We start from the raw sequence: 19,100 nt of genomic DNA on the forward strand, positions 1-19,100 counted from the left end.
TAGGGTAAAATTCTCAACAGGAAAGGATGCTGTCCTATTTGCACTGAAAGTAAGTTTGTTAAAAATATGCTATTAATATTTATTTTGCATTTTGTAGTGCAACAAGAAAAACGGTGGTGTAAGTTTTCAGCCTATTTTAGTTCTGTAGGTCTAGGATGGGATCATCTCACCTTTCTACAGACAATTTAAGTCAATGGTAATCCTCGAACAGAAGCACAATCGAGACAAATGTAGATGTTTCCGTTGGAATTTGTTGCTCTGAGAAATTTAGAAGACAAACGGTCTGATGAGGTTTTAGGAAGGACCAGATAACTTGATGTGCCTTTTAACTGCTAATAGCATTTGCAGTCATAGCGGCTAAGATAATGATATCCAGTAAAACCAAACATTATATATAATCTAGGAGAGATTCTCCTTCTATCATTATGAAGCCAAACAGCTGCCCTTCTTCCTCCCTCACCCCCACCGTTTTGCCCTTTCACTTGGGCACATCCCATGTCGCTGTTGGTAGAGAGAAAACAAGAGTTCATTAGGTGGGCAATGGTTTGGCCATCCTGTTATTTTTAACTGAGCTCTTGAAGGTTCTCTCTAACATGGCTTATTCCGAAAGCCATCTGGGACTGTACTACCCACCACACAGAGAGCATAGCAACAGATTTAATGTCATCCCCACATGTAGGCATGCCCAGATCTATTAGCAAACCACTGTTTTAGTCCCCTCACATTCATATGCTTTCGAGATAGCTTTCTGAAGTGTTTCGTTAAAGGAGGAGTATTCATAATGTCACTGTCAAATTAGTATGATAAGCAGGATTAACCAAGCCATGGAGTCTATTAGAAGGTATTTTTGAGCCATTCAGGCTTAGAGAAGTGGGCTTTGATGACAGTTGAAAAGCAGCTTTCACATGGGAACAAGTGTTCCCATTTAGACAATGGATGCATAGGTTCGTTGTATATATTACCATATATACATATATTACTATATATATATACACATACATATCTATATCTCACTATTTTTTGAGACTGAGAGATATTAGACAATTATACACTGTACACTGGATGAAAGTGCTGGCTGAATTAATGAAAATTAAATTATAGATTTAATAAAAGAATTTTTCTTTAAAGGTAAGGAAGTACATAAAATAACTCAAAGGAGGCCAACCAAGTATGACTTAGTAGAGCCTGGGAATTATGCAGAAAGAAGAATTAGCTATGATTAACACACCAGTTGATTTTAAAACATGTGTATAAACTATTACATTTAATCATCTTCCCAGAGACTCTCTGAGGAAATTTTGTTTAGGGATGGTTTGGAGGCCGCTTCCAGCTTCATTCCTTTTTGGATGAGCAGAGTCGAGTCTAAATTGATGAAGTTTTCCTCTGTATCCATGTCGATGAAGATGTTTGCATTTCCCTAGAAAGTACCTCCTAGTTGAAGACTTCTAATGAACTCCTCAGATTTTCTAGCTGACCCTTTCGATTTGCGTGAACACAGATAGGTTACATCTGCCCATCTCACTGCTGTCAGGCAGGAACACTGCTTATCAGCTTAATAAAAACATATGGCCAGTCTTGTACAGAAACAGTCTAAATCTTGAATTACTTGACTTTATGTTGCAAGAATCAAGAAGGATGATTATTGAGATCGTTGAGAGGAAAGCTACATTTCATTATTAGTTTATCCACTATGGGCTAGACTTTCCAAATATAGAATACTGGTGGCTTATTAGAAAACAAAAAGGAAAGAAAAGAAGAACAGAAGGATGGGCATGACAAAACTAAACCAAGTTTGTAACTGGTCATATTAAGTATTTATTGTACATGTGTTGTACATTGTATTGTAAATATAAATGTTGTACATGTGAATGAGCCTGTGACTTCTGTCACTGAGAGAGGCAAGTTGGCAAGGGAGAAGCCACCCAGCGGAGGGGCACCAGGGAGATCACTGACTCTGTGCGCCTGCGTCCAGCAGGTCATTGTGGGAAGAGCCCAGGCATGTGGTTCTTGGTCCAGATCGAGATGATATCATCAGATGGTGATGTCTCAGTTTCCTTTGGTGTTCTTTCCGTCTGTTTACTCTCTCTTGCTCTCCAGCAGTTCTTCCATCAATGCTGTAAAACACATTCTATTTGTAGAGGTTTATTTATTCAGATCGAGTTATGAGATGGGATGACTTCCAGTTTTTTTAAGCAATGCCCAGATTTTCATAGCACATTCAGGTAGACTTATTCCAATGTCCTTTAGCTGTGGCCAAAAGACCTCCTATTTTGAAATTCCTTTGTCATTATACCCAAGATCCAGAACAAACCTTAGAGCTCGTTTTTTCCTCCTCCGTCAATTATGAAAGTTCTTCTGGTATATGGGTTCCTAGAGCAGACAAACGAAGGGTGAAGTCCAAACTAAGGCTAGTGTGTTCTAAAACCAGAAAAATGACCAATTTCTGTCTCATTCAAACAAGATCACACATGCACACATATACCCCATTAGTTACTGCAGAGTTTTCAGCCTCAGGATTGCTGGTAGTTTGGCCAGATAACTCTTGGTGGTGGAGGCCGTCCTGTGCATTGTGTGATGTTTAGCAGCATCTCCGGCCTCTACCCACTAGATGCCAGTAGCCTCCCAGCAATATCTCCCGACATTTCCAAATGTCCCCTGGGGAGCAACATCACCCTTGGCTGAGAAGCATTGGTTCTCCAAACAGGGGTAACAGTGTAGGTGAATCCAGAAGTAATCACCTGTGGTACTAGTAACAGTAACTTGACTCTTAACACAGTGATTAGATGAAGCAGGAGGGTAGAGTGAGGCTGACCTTTGCTGATGTAAAAAGTGACAGGGTGGGGGAACTTCCCTGGTGGTCCAGTGGTTAAAACTCCTTGCTTTCACTGCAGGGGGCACGGGTTCGATCCCTGGTTGGGGAACTAAGATCCCACATGCCGCATGGTGTGGCAAAAAAAAAACAAACAAAAAAACAGAGCAGAAGCCTCTGGATTTAATTGAATGTATTTCTATATTTTCATTGCCTAGCCCTAGAAAAAAATTGTAAAGGCATATTATATCTCGATCGATTCAAGTCAACTAAACCATCTTTGCTTTAGTTGCTAGGAAGCTAGAAATAAATTTGTAACCCATCTCTAACAGCATGTGGTTCTTGAGTAATAAACTTTCTCCTGACTTCGTCTTATATGTCTACTACCTTTATGTGTTTTGGATTATTTAGCATGTATGTGTGTAAACTACTTCCAGTCCTCTTTTGGAAGGAGACAGAAATAAATACTTAGATAGATATATATACGTACATACACAGATAAAATGGACTGATTACATAGCTTCAAATCTAAAACTTACTTTGGTTATCTGCAGTGAAATGAGTGTTGCATTGTTTCCAACAGTGACATTGCATTGTCTATTTCTAAAATCCCACAGAATTCCTGCTTTATTGACTGGCTTAATCTGTCTTGGTAGTGTTTGGGGCTCTCTCAGACCTCTGAAAGGAATAGTGAAGAGAAAACTCGAAGTAAACGTGTAGAACATTTTTAGTCTTCTCTTTGCAAGTTAGTGATAACAGTAATTTATAATTTTGTAGGTAATAAGCAATAATTGAGGCACAACATTGTTATTTTCCTTATAGTACAGTGGTCTTTGGATTGGTCTGAAAGGCCAATGATGATTCTATCAAAAAAAAAAGTCCTTTTAAAATCAGACCTGAAGGAGGTATGAAAAGGATTACTGTCTTTTAATAACATGGGACATTCTCTCTTTCCAACTGAAAAGAATTAAATTTTGTTTAGATGATTTATTTAAAGTAAAATATTTGAAGTGAGCTAAACAAACTTTATAAAGCTTTGGTGCAAATGCTGTTTCCTGCCGAAGTATGAGCTATAGCCTAAAGCGAGTCCTGCTTTCCCTGAGCTGAGCGTGATGGGATCATGAGTTGGGGTCCAAGAAGGCCACTGTCTGTTGTATGTATAGCACTTGGTTTGTGTGAAATGTTATCTTACTGTGTGTTGGCAAACAGTAGGTGGAATCTTGACCTAGCCACCCAACAGAGACCTGAATCAGATAAATTCTTTCCTGGCCGAATGTCTGTTTTCAGACATGGAAATAGTACTTAGTGGCAAAGTTTTCCCTGATAAAAGAGGGAGGTGTGTGTGTGTGTTGGGGTGTGTGTGTGTGTGTGTGTGTGTGTGTGTGTGTGTGTGTGTGTGTGGAGAGAGAGAGAGGGAGGGAAAGAGAGACTGACTTTAAGAAAGAATTTAGTCTCTTAACCATCTACAAGACCAGAGGCAACCAAAGGCAGTCCAGACGTGGATGCCCCATCTCCGGTCTTACAGATTCATTAAGCTGTGCCTGTAGCTACATCAGTCCTCACCATCAGAATCCCAACCCCAAAACAAAGTTCACGACTGCATAACACAGAGGAGGGTAGGGTATTCTGAGCACAGATGTGCATTTAATTGAAATAACCTCAACTACATGTCCCACAAGTAACAGGAAATATCAGATTTCAGCAACTCAGGGTACGAGGAGGCTCACAGTTGCCAGGTGACTTTTTAAAACCCCCAAGGGTTAGATTTCCAGCTGTGCGCAGCACTGGGGTGCCTGCTGTCCGAAAGGGGCCCTGCCTGCTGCGTGCACCTACCACGGGCACGGTGGAATTGCCCTGCCTGGTCTTAGCACGCCTTTTTTAAGTCCCTGAGCATCCCTACAGCGATCTCCAATTAAAGAGTGGTTGTAGGAAGGGGAATGCAACAACTTAATGAAGCAGTGACCTCAGGGCCCATTTTATGAGAATCTCCACTGACAGAGGTTCCGCAAATTAGTAATTCTGTGTTTGAGCCTCCGAGACTGTAAGCAACTCCAGGTCCCTTAACCCCAAGAGTCTGTCTTTAACTCAGGAAAGCAAGGAAATTTGAAACCGGAGCTCAAGATGCTTGTAGAATAAGAATTTGTGGTGTTGACTTTAGCCCTGCCGAGGAGGAGGAGGTGTTAAGCTAAGTGGCCACTGAAGTTGGCCTCCAGCATCTGGAGGTGGGTTTGTCACAGATCCCAAGGCCCAACCAGCAGACGGGTGGCAAATAAAACCCAACTGTACCGCCTGTGGCGGCTGGGAAACCCCACGCAGGCAGAAGCGACATTGGAAGGGTGTGAGGAAATCGGTTTGTTTTCCATTTTATATGCTGCTCTGTTCTAAGGGATACTGTTACCTTCAATGTTCTGGCTGTAAATTGATGCAAAGTTGGAGGAGCCTGAGGTTATTAGAGGTTATTATCCACCACCTATTGTCAGTTTCTACAGGGTGTTAGTAACTTCGTAAGTTCTGACTGTTTAGTTAACAATCATCATCATGCAACAATAATGGCAGTAATTGTAATAGCAGCAGCAGCTAATATTTATTTATATTAATAAACAGCCCGAACACTGTCCAGGGCTATCTTATTTGATCCTCACATCCATTTTATGGTCAAGTAATGTTACTAGCTCCATTTTACAGCTGAGGGAACTGAGGCTTAGAGGTTAAGAACGATGCCCAAGGTAGGTAGTGGAGCCCAAATTCCTCCAATGAAGTCTGTCCCCAGGGCCTGGGCTGGAGTTTCTACCATTGACTTCTTAGTCATTTTGTTCGGTTTGACAACCAGGTGCAGTTAGGAAGGGAAGAGAAGGTCCGAAGGGCTTTACAACTGGTGGGGATTAGAGATTGGAGAAGGATTTTAGGAAGAGTTTCCAATTTGAGAGTGTTTCCCTCCACGCCACCCAGGGAGAAAGGTGGACTCAAGTGCCCACGCTTTCATCTACCTGGCGACACCTCCACCTTTCTGCTCAGGTCCAGAACAGTTGGTGTGCTCTGTGCTCACTGACAAATCAAACTGGCGTGGTTTTTCCATGTCCGCTCATTTTTCCAGGTATTTTTTTTCCTTCTGGCAACTCAAGGTGGAGGTATTTCCATCAGTAAGTGAAGATCTCCCCAAATTTCTTACTTACAATGATAAAATACATATAGTTTTAAGTTTGAAATCACTGTGTATAAATTCCATCGGGAGTAAGAAAGAGCAGAATTGCTCTGCCAGTCAAGCTCATCATCATTTTAGCACCATGGAATTGTATAAATGAATGGACCTTAACTATGAGGTCAACCTTCCTACTTCTTAGGTGAGGAAACTGAGGCTCACAGTAGTATTAACTTGAAGAGCTACGATGAAAACCTGCATTTTTTTACCTCCTTCTCCAGTATTCATTCTGTAATATCATATGGCCTCCCTGGATGTTTGCTTGGGAAAGTATTCTTAATATAGATATACCATTATTAAATCATTCAGTTAAAAGTTACTCTCTTGCCTAATTTTGAAAGAAAATATATTTTATACATAAAGATATGTATAAATTCATTATTAGACATCTGACACATTTAGCCAAGGCTGTCATCTTGAATCTCAAGGAAGATGCAAATACCCAGTTTTTAAAGAAACTTGTGACCAAAACCTCTTAGCAGTGGTGCACCTAAAATACCCCTAAGTGACAAAACAAAGAATACAAATCCCAAACTCTGAGAAGTATACTTTGTGGGAAAAACTGTATAATAAATTACACATTACTGTATGCAAAGCTGAGGCAGATTTATACCTCTCTGGAGGTCACATCTCCTGTGAATAAAATAAGAACAACAAAAAATTGCTACTCTGCTGCCACTACAATTGCTCCTATTACCAGCCGCGATTTATTGAATGTAAACCTGTGTCAGGCATTGTGATAAATGCTCTCCATGCGTTCTGTCACTTAATCCTCACAATGATCCATGCAGTGGAAGCTATTGTTATACCCATTTTACAAATGAGAGATCTGAGGGTCTGAGAAGTTAAATAAGTTGAGGTCAGCCAATAGCCTGGTCCATGTGACTCCAAAGCCCAAACTTTAAGCACTGTTATATGTTCTTTGTTGACTACATTTTTATTCATTTCAGAGGTTTACCGCCAAATATATATGAAGTTTGCCAATTTCTTTCTTCTGTACATGATTAAGGGCTTCTATTTGAAAGCAGTTGTATTTGCTCACCTTTTAAAACCTTATCTATGTTTTTGAGGTCACTTAACCTCTTCAGCTTTTCGGATTACAATACTTGAATTCTAACCTTCCTTGGGAGTTTGGAGATATGACTCATTAGCTGCACTCGGTGGTTCCCTTTGATGTGAAATTCATATTTATGAGTAGTATCTTCCTTTTCCTTATTGCAGTCCCCTTCTTGGTTAATGCTCTCCACCCCCAACCATTGCTCCTCTCCTCTGCTCTGCCCTTTCATATCTCTCCTTAGTACACACATCTGTTCTGCTTTTACTTTACACCTTTTCATCCTGTGAGCTCACAGCCCTGCCTGCATCTGCAGTTACTCTCTCATTTTGGTTTCACATTTGGCCAAACTTCCAGGTCCTTAACATAGGACTTCTTGACAAGATACGAATATGGTAGGTCTCAGCTTCTAATTTTTTTGGAGAGTACATTCTTCTTTCACAAAGGACTGTATTTGAAGTTGATTAACAGTTGCTACCTTTGACTCTGTAAATTATCTGGGTTGGGAGTTGGATGGAGAGATTAATGGCTGTTTCCAACCCCTATCTGTTGACTGAATTTTGGCACCCCCTTTATCCCAGCTGCACAGGTTTTGAGTCAATGTTATTTCTCATACTTTGGGCATTTCTCTCCCTTGTTGATAATCAGTCGTCAGGTCTGGTTGATTGTCTCTTTGCGTTTTTTTTCAAATAGTTTCTTTCCCATTCCCACGGCAGCCAGAGCCTCATCCTATTGCCTGCAGCTAAACTCTGTCTTTTCTCCGTCAGCCCCTTCTGCATACCCCTGTCGGAACCCAAACTTGGCTTTCACCAAACCAATACCGGCTTCCTTCACTGGTCTCTCTCAGAATTTCCCGAAGTTTGTTTTATAAAACTCCAGTGCTGAGGGATAGTAATGAGTAATATTTTCAAAACAAGGTTCTATTATTAACCACATTAGGGAAATGCTGGGTCAAGTAAACTGAAATTTGTTTCCTCACTGCAGAATTCGCGGAGCCCTTTCTATGCCAATGTGCAGGGTAGGCTTGCAGGAGGATGACGGAGTGTAGAGTCCCTCCCAAGCTAATTTGGGCTGTAGAGGTTTTTTTATTTCTACTTATTTTGGCAGAGTAACAGGCAGGATTGATGTTCCATAGGAAACATGTTAAGAAACGCTGGTTATCTGGAATACATTTAAACTTCTCAGGCTGGCAATAAATCTCAAGCCAATTTATTTAGACGGCTTGGATGTCTTACATCTCCTGAAGCAACTACCCACTCTGGGCAGATCAGTCTCCTGCTATTCTTGTGCAAGCTGCCTTCTTTCCCATGTCCACGACTTTGTTAACATTCTTCTTTTGGTCTAGCGGCTTACTCCATTCTACCCCCAAATCTACATTTGTATGTCTTTTATAGACGAGCTAAACTCACATTGTCTTTTCAACACATTTACATTTTATAAGTATGTTACAGTCTTATCCAGCCCTCTTTCAGCCAGCAGTGGGTATCTACTTGCTAGATTTGCACAGCATTTATAATAATACAACTAATAATGACTACTCTCTAAGCATCTATTATGCTTTCGGCACTTTTGCAATGCTATCTTTGTCTTTATAACCACCCTGCAAAGTAGTTGTTCTTCAACCCATGTTACAGGTGAACAGACTGAGGTTATATAGGTAGTGTGCGCATGATTTTGTAGTCATTGGGTAGCAAGACTGGGATTCAAACCCAGGACTGTCTTCTAAGCAGCTTACTTAATGTTCACAAAGCTCTAAGGTGGCTTTAAAGCTGGAAGATAGGTTAATTTAGAGATGTGAAACCCATCTTTTCACTCAGGTAAGAAGTTCTCTTTACTGATAGATAGCAATTTCTAGTTTAAAGAGAGCAGACATTTTAAGGTCAGAGCTTGGATGATAGAGTGGCAAAAATGCATCTTCTATAACAAGTTTGTATTAACACCCAATGAATTTCCAGCATTCTGGAAGGTGCCCTGGAGGACATGGATAAAAAGCTGATACAGACCCTGAGTTTAGGAACTTGTAATGTGGTTGGGGAGATGAAATGTAAACACATCAAATGAGAGAACCGTGTAATATAGTTTTTAATTAACTTCTAGATAGGTGTCGTTAAACTGAAGTTCATGAACTCTTAGGAGGTCATTGATCAGTCTTAGGAAAAGGTGTCTGTGAGCCTCTACATTTGAGTGGATATACTCATGTGCACTTGGAAGGAAGAGTGTCTATACATTTCTTCAGATTCCCCAAAAGCTCTCTAATCCCAGTTTGTTAACAACAGTGACTGCGTAGGATGCTGTGGTATAAGGTGTAAATGGAAACATCAAGTCATGGTGTGGGAGGCACTGGCTTCAAAGCCACAGAGATTGGGTTGGACTCTGTCTTTACTGCTATTGGCTGGGTGACCATGGGCAACAAGGAAACCTCTCCAGACTCACTGCTAAGAAATTAGGGTAATAGTATATACCATGTGTAGAGAAGTAGTGAGGATTAAAGGAGAGAGTGAAAATATGGAAAGCATCTGGCATGGTACCTGGTGTAACCTAGTCACTCCAGACCAAGTTGCCTTGACTTTTGCTCGATTTATTAGTTTCCTATTGCTGCTGTAACAAATTATTACAAACTTAGTGTCTTAAAAACAATACACATTTATTATCTTAACAAGTTCTGGAGGTCAGAAGTCTGAAATGGATCTGAATGGGTCAAAATCAAAGTATTGGCAGGGCTGCATTCCTTCTCGAGGTTCTAGGGGAGAATCCGTTTTCATGCCTTGTCCAGCTTCTAGAGGCTGCCCATTTTTCTTGATTTGAAGCCTTCTTTCATCTTCAAAGCCAGCAATGGCAAGTTGAGTCCTTCTCATGCTGCATCACTGTGTGACACTCACTTTCCTGCCTTCTTCCTTCATTTATAAGGACACTTGTGATAACATTTATCCTTCCTGGAGATAAATACCCAGGATAATCTCCGCATCTCAGGGTCAGCTGGTTAGCAACCTTAATTTCATCTGCAGCCTTAATTCCTTGTCCTGAGAGCATTAGTTAATTATTCAATTAATTACTTGATTAAGCAAAATTCTGTTGAATTACCTGCTGTACACCATTTATTACACTTAACTATTTTAGTGAGTTCAGTGTGGGCAGTTTATTTTTTTCCACTGAAATTTATTCTTTAATTAATTAACCCATTCATTTAACAAATATTTGATACCTAATATGTATTATACCAGGCATTGCTATGAGTAATGCACAGATGAATCCATTTATCATATATATGAATGTAGATCCTCCAATATACAAGCCAGTGTGCCACGCACTGAGAAGTATACACAAAATTTACGTGTAAGGAGTTGAAGGCCTGTTTTAGGAGTTAAAGATACATTACAACTAAAAGCGGTAGTTGGGTGGAAAGTGATTTATCGTAAGCGTTCTGTGGGTTTGATGACCATATTTTTAACCTTTAACCTTTTAACCTTCAAACTGAAAAACATAGCGTGACTATAAGATAGAGTATTTGAATTTAAGAAAAGTCCCAGAAAAGATGAGCTGTGTGGTCAGTTGTGCTTTGGGGACTTACAGGAAAGAGAAGTGACTTTGGCTGAGGCGTGGGGAAGGTTGGCACGTGAGCCAGGAGCTGATGAAGTCCAGTGCTGTGAACTGAGGTGTGGGGCAGGCACAGGCCACTGCACCAACCAAGATGAGAGGTGGGGAAGCCCTGGGCTCAGCTGGGGAGGCCGTAATAGGATGTCAGCCTCGGCTTTAGGTTTAAATTTAGTTCAAATTAGATCTCGAAGGTAAGGATGCTCTCTGTTCTCTTCTGTTTGAAGTTGGTGAGGATATGAGGTTATGGAAATTATGTGAAAAGAAATTTACAGTCTTAACAGTATCCCTACCAAACCTTTTTTTTTTTTTTTAAATGTTAGTTTCAGGTGCCTACTCAACTTTTTAAAAAAATCAGCTTTTTATTTGTAGATTTGTAAGTCTGTATCATGGACTAGGGATGGGTGGAAAGAAACCCGCTATGACCTAACCCCACATTCACACAGTAAAGTCAGATTAAGTTTTGATTTAAGAAGCCAAGGATGTAAAATCTGAAAGGAATCCAGGTGCCCCTTGGTGGAGCTTCTGTTGGCTTTGAGGTCCCCTGGGGACAGCAGCTGTCAGGGACACCTCTGAGAGAGGTCAGAGCCTCCTGTGTGGGGAAGTTCAGTTCCTGCTGGGTCACACACAGCCTGTTTATATTGGAGGCTTACATCATGTCAGGAGGAGCCTAGACAAACAGCATAAGGGCTTGTGTTCAGGGCAGCGTTTCTAACCCCAGCCTTTCCTGGTTCTTGACCCAAACTTGGCATTATCACAGCTCTTACCCACCTGGGATTCCTGGGAGCCCCTGCATGACCCAGTGGCGCCCGAGTCCCACAGGGCCCGTTTTGCTGCAGTTTATGTTGACGGAAGTTTAAAGCCATGTTTTTCATTTGATAGACCTTCCTCATGGTTAGAACACTACTCTGGAAAGGTACTGATCTGTGTGGTGGTGTGGTATTCTCTTTGCAGAGAATAATGGACTGAGGACGAAAGTCATTTTCTGTGTTTTCAAAGTGACTTTAGTAACTGGGGAAATCCTATGTTAAGTGAAGAGGAAATAAAATTTCATGTACAGGATAATCTTAGCTATGTTAAAATGCACACACACACACACACACACACCCCAAAATGGTAAACAGTGATTATTTCTTGTTGGCGGAACCGTGAATGATACTTTTTTTATTCTTATGCTTTTCTGTTTTTGTTTTGTTGCGTTTTGGGGGAAGGGGGTTAGAGTCTTCTCAATTTCTCTTATTTTTTATGACATGAGGTTGTATAATTTTCCCTTAATTTTCGCTGACGGATGTTTTGAGAATAATCACTGTTCTCGGAAGGAAGGCATCTTATTAGAGTAAATATACCCACGGGAGAAATAAATGTACCTGATGAGGTTAAGAGAAAAACATTGGAATTTTGTTTTCAGAAGCAGCCTGACTCTCTTAATTCTCATAGCTGTCTTATTAAAGTAGGTAACATCAAAGAGATATGTTTTAATCCAGTATTTTTTAATTTTTTAAAACAAGTGTCCTTATTCCAAGGGTATACATAGTGATTATAAATAATAAAATGTAAATGTAAATAATAATGTATATACACATAAACAAGAAAGAGGAAAATAAATGTCACACATAATTTCATTACCTAAGAGAAAAAAACATTCTTAATATTCTACTCTTTTTTTTTTTCTAGTGCCTAGACATTGTATACATATTATTGAAAACAAACCAAAACAAAAATGACGTCTGATAATTTGACTTAAAAGACTATGAAAACACATTCCACTGCTTGTAAACTGGCTTTTTCTCTCCATCCTCTGACTTAAACATATTCAGGCAAGGATAGTTATGGGAGGGTCTGTTTATTTAGCTCTAACTACCACTCCAGGCTTTCCAGAAGAGTGTGACCGGACATCAGAACATCTTGGACCGTGACCCATTTCACTGGGTCTGCTGAACAAAAATTATATGAGGGTACAGTGTTCATTTTTGCCCCCTAAGTGTTTCTATAGTTTTTTTTGCCTTTTCAGCGAGGCAGATTTTTTAACCCTGATATTCTCACTTTCCGTCATTCTCCGTGCATGTGTTTGCTGCTCCTGCATGGAGACCTTGAGGATCTGGCGTGGGGACCTTGAGGTGCCAAGGAAAAGGGCCAAGGTTTCAAAATTATATTAGTTTGTGATACAAATGTCCCAAATGCAACCCATAATTCTCAGGCATCTTCCTCATCATGAAATTTTGTTGGCTTCTTCTATATTGCCCTATACAGAAAAATCATCCTGATCTCCAGACCCTTCTCTTCCACAAGTTATGGCCTCTTGAAAAATATCTTTCCTGACAGCCCTGCTCACACATGATTTCCCTTGCCTGGTCTCCCTGGATGTCCCTCACAGCTTCCTGCCCAGCTATGAGTAAGCTCAGATTTCCCTAGGGCCCCAGGGCCATTCTATAGGCAGTATATTTTCTGTTGCTTCTTTGAGGATTTGGTTTGTCACATAATTGACCTTATCTACATGTACCCACATTTGACTCTTTTTTTTTTTTTAAATGAATTTAGCAATTTATTTATTTATTTATTTATTTATGGCTGTGTTGGGTCTTCGTTTCTGTGCGAGGGCTTTCTCTAGTTGCGGCAAGCGGGGGCCACTCCTCATCGCGGTGCGCGGGCCTCTCACTATCGCAGCCTCTCTTGTTGCGGAGCACAGGCTCCAGACGCGCAGGCTCAGCAATTGTGGCTCACGGGCCCAGTCGCTCCGCGGCATGTGGGATCTTCCTGGACCAGGGCTCGAACCCGTGTCCCCTGCATTGGCAGGCAGATTCTCAACCACTGCGCCACCAGGGAAGCCCCCCACATTTGACTCTTAAAAACAAAACATAGGGACAACAAAAATGAAGACAGAAACATAAGGCAGAAAGAAAAAAATTATCACTCATGGTTCTACCACCAAGAAACAATCTCAGTTCACAATTTTGGGGTATGTGTGGTTTGGATATTTATTTTAACACAGTCAAGATTATCCTATAGATAGAATTTTGTTTCCTGTTTTTCACTTAATGTGGCATAAGCATTTCTTCAATCATGAACATTATTTACAGACTTTTTCAATGACTAGATAATAGTTCATTTTATGGATTTACTACCAAGTGCTTAGCTATTTGTTTAATGTTAGGAGACAATCTAAATATCTATTTTCTTACAATGTGTCCATGATCAGTAGGCATGAAGAATAGTGCTAGGGTATGTAGTGAATTCTTGGTAAACGTTAGCTGTTACTGTTTTTGTTATTTATCATTTTGACGCAGTTGGGGTCAGAACACCTGGAGAAGCTGTATGTTGTTCCCTACAGACTCTGGACAGAAGGTGTAGGCATGCCCTGTGCCTGCTCACAGCTAAGAGAGGATTTCTCAGGAATATAATTTCAGCTCCTTCACTTGTGCCTTGGCCTTTGCCAGCTGAGGTCCATCTATTTCAAACTCAAGAGTTCAAAAGCATTGATTGGTTCTGAGTTTTCTTGACGAGTATGTGGCATTAAAAACTCTGAAAAAGACCTTTTCTTGAATTTGGTGCATCTGGTGGTCAGGTTAACATTTAGTTCTTTGGGGGCACATGGTAGCATTAACTTTGAACTATAATTCTCCTGATGCCACTTGAGGTGTCCCAAAGAACTGCCTTGCTCCCTGTCAACCAAAAAGCACCATCTTCATCCCAGGGAAGGATTCCATTTGTCAGAATGTGAGAGCAATGTGTGATAGGACAATTTTGAAGTAATCACATGGAGAAAGGACTGGAAAATGCAGTATGGGGTGATTAGATAGGTGGGAACGCTAGTTGGGGGGATATAGGATTAAGAAGGTGAGGGTGGGGTACAGTGTGGAGCAACAAACTGAGTAAAACTGGAGTCACGAGGAAAGAACACCATAAAAAAGGATAAGAAAGGAATCGAAATGGCGGGTGAATTAAAATGTTGCTGGTGAACTTTCAAAGCTTTCTCTCCCACCCTTTTCTTCCACCCTCCTCCCCCAAGTAGTGCCTTTTTTATATTCCTTGAAGTATTTGTTCATTGAAACTCTCCTACATACCAGAAACAATCTGTTCTGTGAGTCTCTATTAAATGTTGACAAGGAAAGCTAACTTAGAACAAGTAATTAATTTACGAAATTCCCAGTACATATGATTTATATGGAGTCATGTGAAACTGACATATGAAATGACATAATGTATCATAAAACAACATTACTCTCCAAACGCTTTAGAAATTAAAAGCAAATGTTTGCCTTGGATCCAGTTGGTCCTGTTAGATCAGTTGGCACATCCTTACTCTGTATTGATGCTTAATTCTTCTGTTACGTGTTCAGAGCAATTATTTGTATAGAATAGTTTCATACTCTTGACCTGTTCTGGAAATCAATCTTTTTATTTTAGTTCTTTCATCATGTGGGCTAATTTCTCTAAATGAATTTCTCATTTCCTGGTTGTTTATGCCTTCTTAAAAACAGATAAAATATCTTTATATAGAAAACAAATTAATGCCAAATTTTGTTTTAAAAAAAGAAATGATATTTAGTTTTCTGTATAAACCTTTGAAATGCCCTAAAGTGTAAAACTTTACTTGGGTCTCATAAGTATTTGAATTAGTGGTATTTTGAAGTGATGAATTCATTGGAATTTCTTTAACTTATTAAATGATGGGTTTTACAATTGATTCTTTATCCAACTTTAGATTTTGTTACACAGATGAAAATATAGGAGCCTTGTATTTCTAGAAAATACACGGAGACTATCAACTTTTTCCGTGTCTTGGTTCTTAACAATATTAAACATGTATCTGTTTGGCAGTTCTATTTATCTGTCCTTAGAAATACATGAGTGTTGAATATAATACTTTTCTAAGACCGTGAATAACACTGAGAATACCATGTTTCCAAATTTTTTGAATCAGTTAAATGGAAACAATACTAATGCTTTGGTGTATTGTCATTTATGTTGCTGCCTTTTATTTATATTTGTGTTCTTGTTTATATGGGTTATGAAATTAGGCCAGTTCTGTTTATAAAATTATCCTAGTTTCATTTCTCTGTCTTTGACATTAAGACCATAGAAGCATATCAAGTCTCTAAAATAGAGATGCTTTAAGAATTCAGAAGTGTTATAAATAACTTTTAAGTATAAAAGCACCAGAAGTATTACCTGTCCTGTGAGGTTTGGTACAAACTTTTAGAACAACCAAACTTTTTATTTATTTTCTTTTAAGTCAATTTTCCTTAGTGCACCTCTGCTAAGGCCTTCCCTTTACCTGGCAGGTGCCCCTATCAGGTTTATTGCAGGGACCCCTGATTTCTCTTTGAATCCTTCACTCGGTTTATGACCTGCTTTTGTCTCTCACTCATCCGCAGAGCCTGGCGTTTGCACGGTATTCGGAGATCCCCACTACAACACTTTTGACGGACGGACATTTAACTTTCAGGGGACGTGTCAGTACGTTTTGACAAAAGACTGCTCCTCCCCTGCCTCGCCCTTTCAGGTGCTGGTGAAGAACGATGCGCGCAGGACCCGCTCCTTCTCCTGGACCAAGTCGGTGGACCTGGTGCTGGGCGCCGGCACCGTCAGCCTCCAGCAGCACCTGACCGTGCGCTGGAACGGCTCGCGCATCGCGCTGCCCTGCCACGCGCCGCAGTTTCACATCGACCTGGACGGCTACCTCTTGAAAGTGACGACCAAAGCAGGTGGGCTTCTAGAAGCATGGGCCTTCTGTGTACCTCTGGCTCTTCCCTCTGTCTCACCAACTCGTGCTCAGGAGCTGCAGCTGCTCCTCCTCCTCCGAGGAAAACCGGAGGCAGAGCAGTATTCCAGCCACAGGTGTGGCCTCACGCCCGAGATGCCACAAAACAGCTGGAGAAATTTGCACACCGAGGAGCCTTGCAGTCCAACGCCAGTTACACCAGTCTTGCAATCTGTCGACATCCAGTGCCTTTCCATCCTCATTCCAGACATAGCGGTGGTTCTCTCCAAATAACCCCTTTCTCATGTTTTGTTGCTACTTTAGGCCATTGATGTCTAGCTTGGAGTTGTGTCTTTCCCAGCTCAGCCAGTAATGTGCAGTTTCACATCTGTGAGAAAGAGTGTTTCCTTGTTAGCATCTGTCCAAGAAGGAGGGACTCCTCAAAAGCAAACTGTGAAAGTGGGGGTGTGAAGATGGGAGTGCGGATGGTGGACGGTGTGACCAGCAGTCCTGTGCATCCTTGACCCGGGGCAGGATGCTCGTTGAGTTGATGGGTAGAACCACTGGCTCCTGCTGGAGGACACTTAGGATGCTTGCTCTGAAAGCACTTCCCCCAGGCGTGGGCACAGGCAGCTGGCCGCTGAGGCCTTTTCTCAGCATCACATGTTGCCTGAGGCCCCCTGGACTCTGTGTTTCCCCTCCAGGGGCAGATACATTCCCCCTAGGCCAAACTGTTCATAGTTGCTAGTAGGTTACTCCTAGGCGTTCAGTGAGGCTCAAATTTTTGTCTGTGAGGTGCTGCCTTAGAGAGACATCTTAGAAGCAGAAATCAATCCTTCATTCTCAGCCCCAAAGAATGAATTCAGTTCGTTTACACAGTTTATATGATATCATGTATGGTTCCTTCCATGCTGCCTTTGGTTAATGCATATTGTTTGTCAGTTGGATTTGGAACTGCATATCCTCCTGGCACATGCTATTTCTTTAAGCATGATACTTGAGGAAATCAGCATATTGCTTACTTTTTGCACTGATTAGAATTTAACAATGTAAAAACATCAATTGGGTTCCAGTTTCTTTAGCTAATACAGATTGAAAGGGAAACATTTGATAGAGCAGGCACTTCTGAGGGACTGCAGAGACTGTTCTCCACGGCACCTTCAGAACCCTGTTAATTGTTTCTGTTCAAGCCAAAATATATTTGGTAAATTGATTTGAGCCGATGGAATGCCAGCTTAGCTAAACAAAGGCAGGAAGCCAAGGAGAAGCCCAGGGAGCTTTTATTTGAGAAATGTTAAATATTAATGTATTGGGACATTCTATAAAGAAGGGAAGATTCCCATTGTTCACTTTGAAAGTGGTAGATGTGAAGAGCTGTGTTCATTCAACTTTAGAGGGATTAATCCACCCCAGAAAATTCAGACACCTGTTGTTGCATTCAAATGACATGCCGCTCTGCACATGTAGGCCTCACCTCATCCCTTTGAAGGAAGCAACGGTTTGTGGCTTCATGTAAAATGTACACAAAATGACCCATTATTACACACAGTTATAATTAGAAACACCTTGCTTATCTGTTTGCAAGCCAGGTGAACACAGTGGATTCTACTGATATGGAAATTATTAGTCATCTACAACCCAATTCTCAAAGGGGTTCTGGATATTCAGATATTACTAACAGTTGAGGAATTTCAATACTGTTCCTGTCACAGCTGACAATACCTTATGGAATAAGTGTACTCTTTTTTTGTTTGTTTGTTTGTTTCTTTTTTTAAAAAATATTTATTTATTTATTTATTTATTTATTTATTTGGTTGCTCCAGGTCTTAGTGGTGGCATGCGGGATTTTTAGTTGTAGCATGCGAATTCTTAGTTGCGGCATGTGGGATCTAGTTCCCTGACCAGGGGTTGAACCCATGTCCCCTGCATTGGGAGTGCAGAGTCTTAGCCACTGGACCACCAGGGAAGTCCTAAGTGTACTCTTTGTAAGGATTTCACATGGCAAAAATGACCAAAAGGATAAGGCTGCTAAGAAAATAATAATATATCATAAATACCATAATTAGGTTAGTGAATTTAACTCTTCTAGGCCTTGAACTCAGGTTTACAATTTCTTTTCTTTTTCTGTCTCTCTTGCCATGATGCAAGTAACTTATGTGCCCTTAATATCCAGCTGAACAACTTCCTGTATCACACGGAGCGCACAAGCTTTCTGCTTGCTAGGGAGGAACTGTATTTCTTTGGGCACTAAACTTGCTTCGCGATTATCCTTTGAATGGAACAATTCCATTTCCAGACAATAGTCTCTTCCACTCTGGTCTACCAATCTCAGTTTGTACTACCCCTTAGGGATATTTTCTTTTTATTACCTATTGATTGCCTATCTAAAATATCACAGTATATCCTTTGAGTGTTTGTTCTTCCTCCATAATTTTTTTTCATAAGCTTATGTGATCAAAGGGTACTTTCTTCAAAATAGCAGCTTAAATCAAGCCTGCAGCTGGAAGACGGGAGATGGGGAAGAATGGCTCTGTGGCCCTGTGGTTTATAGACTCAGCGCTTCATGATGGAATTGTCTGCCAGAGGAGCACAGGTGGCCGTGTATCTTGGGTGGAATTAGGCTATAGCTACATTCCTAATAACAACTGGGGTAGTACAGAAGACACAGAACAAGGCTCAGTAGCTTGAGAAAGCTCTGCTCACCCCTGTCACACACCCCCACCCCAACTCTTGGCACTTAGCGAAT

The 19,100-nt window shown here is 40.8% G+C and overlaps 1 protein-coding gene across 3 annotated transcripts in view; it reads left to right on the forward strand.

Annotated features, from left to right (window-relative positions):
* Positions 1-19,100, forward strand: part of BMPER (BMP binding endothelial regulator) — a 255,137-nt gene that overhangs the window by 153,031 nt on the left and 83,006 nt on the right. For 2 of the 3 annotated variants that reach the window (XM_082471849.1, XM_082471851.1), the window contains 2 exons: positions 4-49; positions 16,029-16,358. In XM_082471849.1, the coding sequence (XP_082327975.1) occupies positions 4-49; positions 16,029-16,358 (376 nt within the window). The remainder of the gene's footprint in view (positions 1-3; positions 50-16,028; positions 16,359-19,100) is intronic. The other variant, XM_082471850.1, reaches the window with a different exon arrangement.

The sequence above is a fragment of the Balaenoptera physalus genome, assembly GCF_965194825.1.
Source record: "Balaenoptera physalus genome assembly, chromosome: 8".
In the NCBI taxonomy this organism is placed as follows: Eukaryota; Metazoa; Chordata; class Mammalia; order Artiodactyla; family Balaenopteridae; genus Balaenoptera; species Balaenoptera physalus.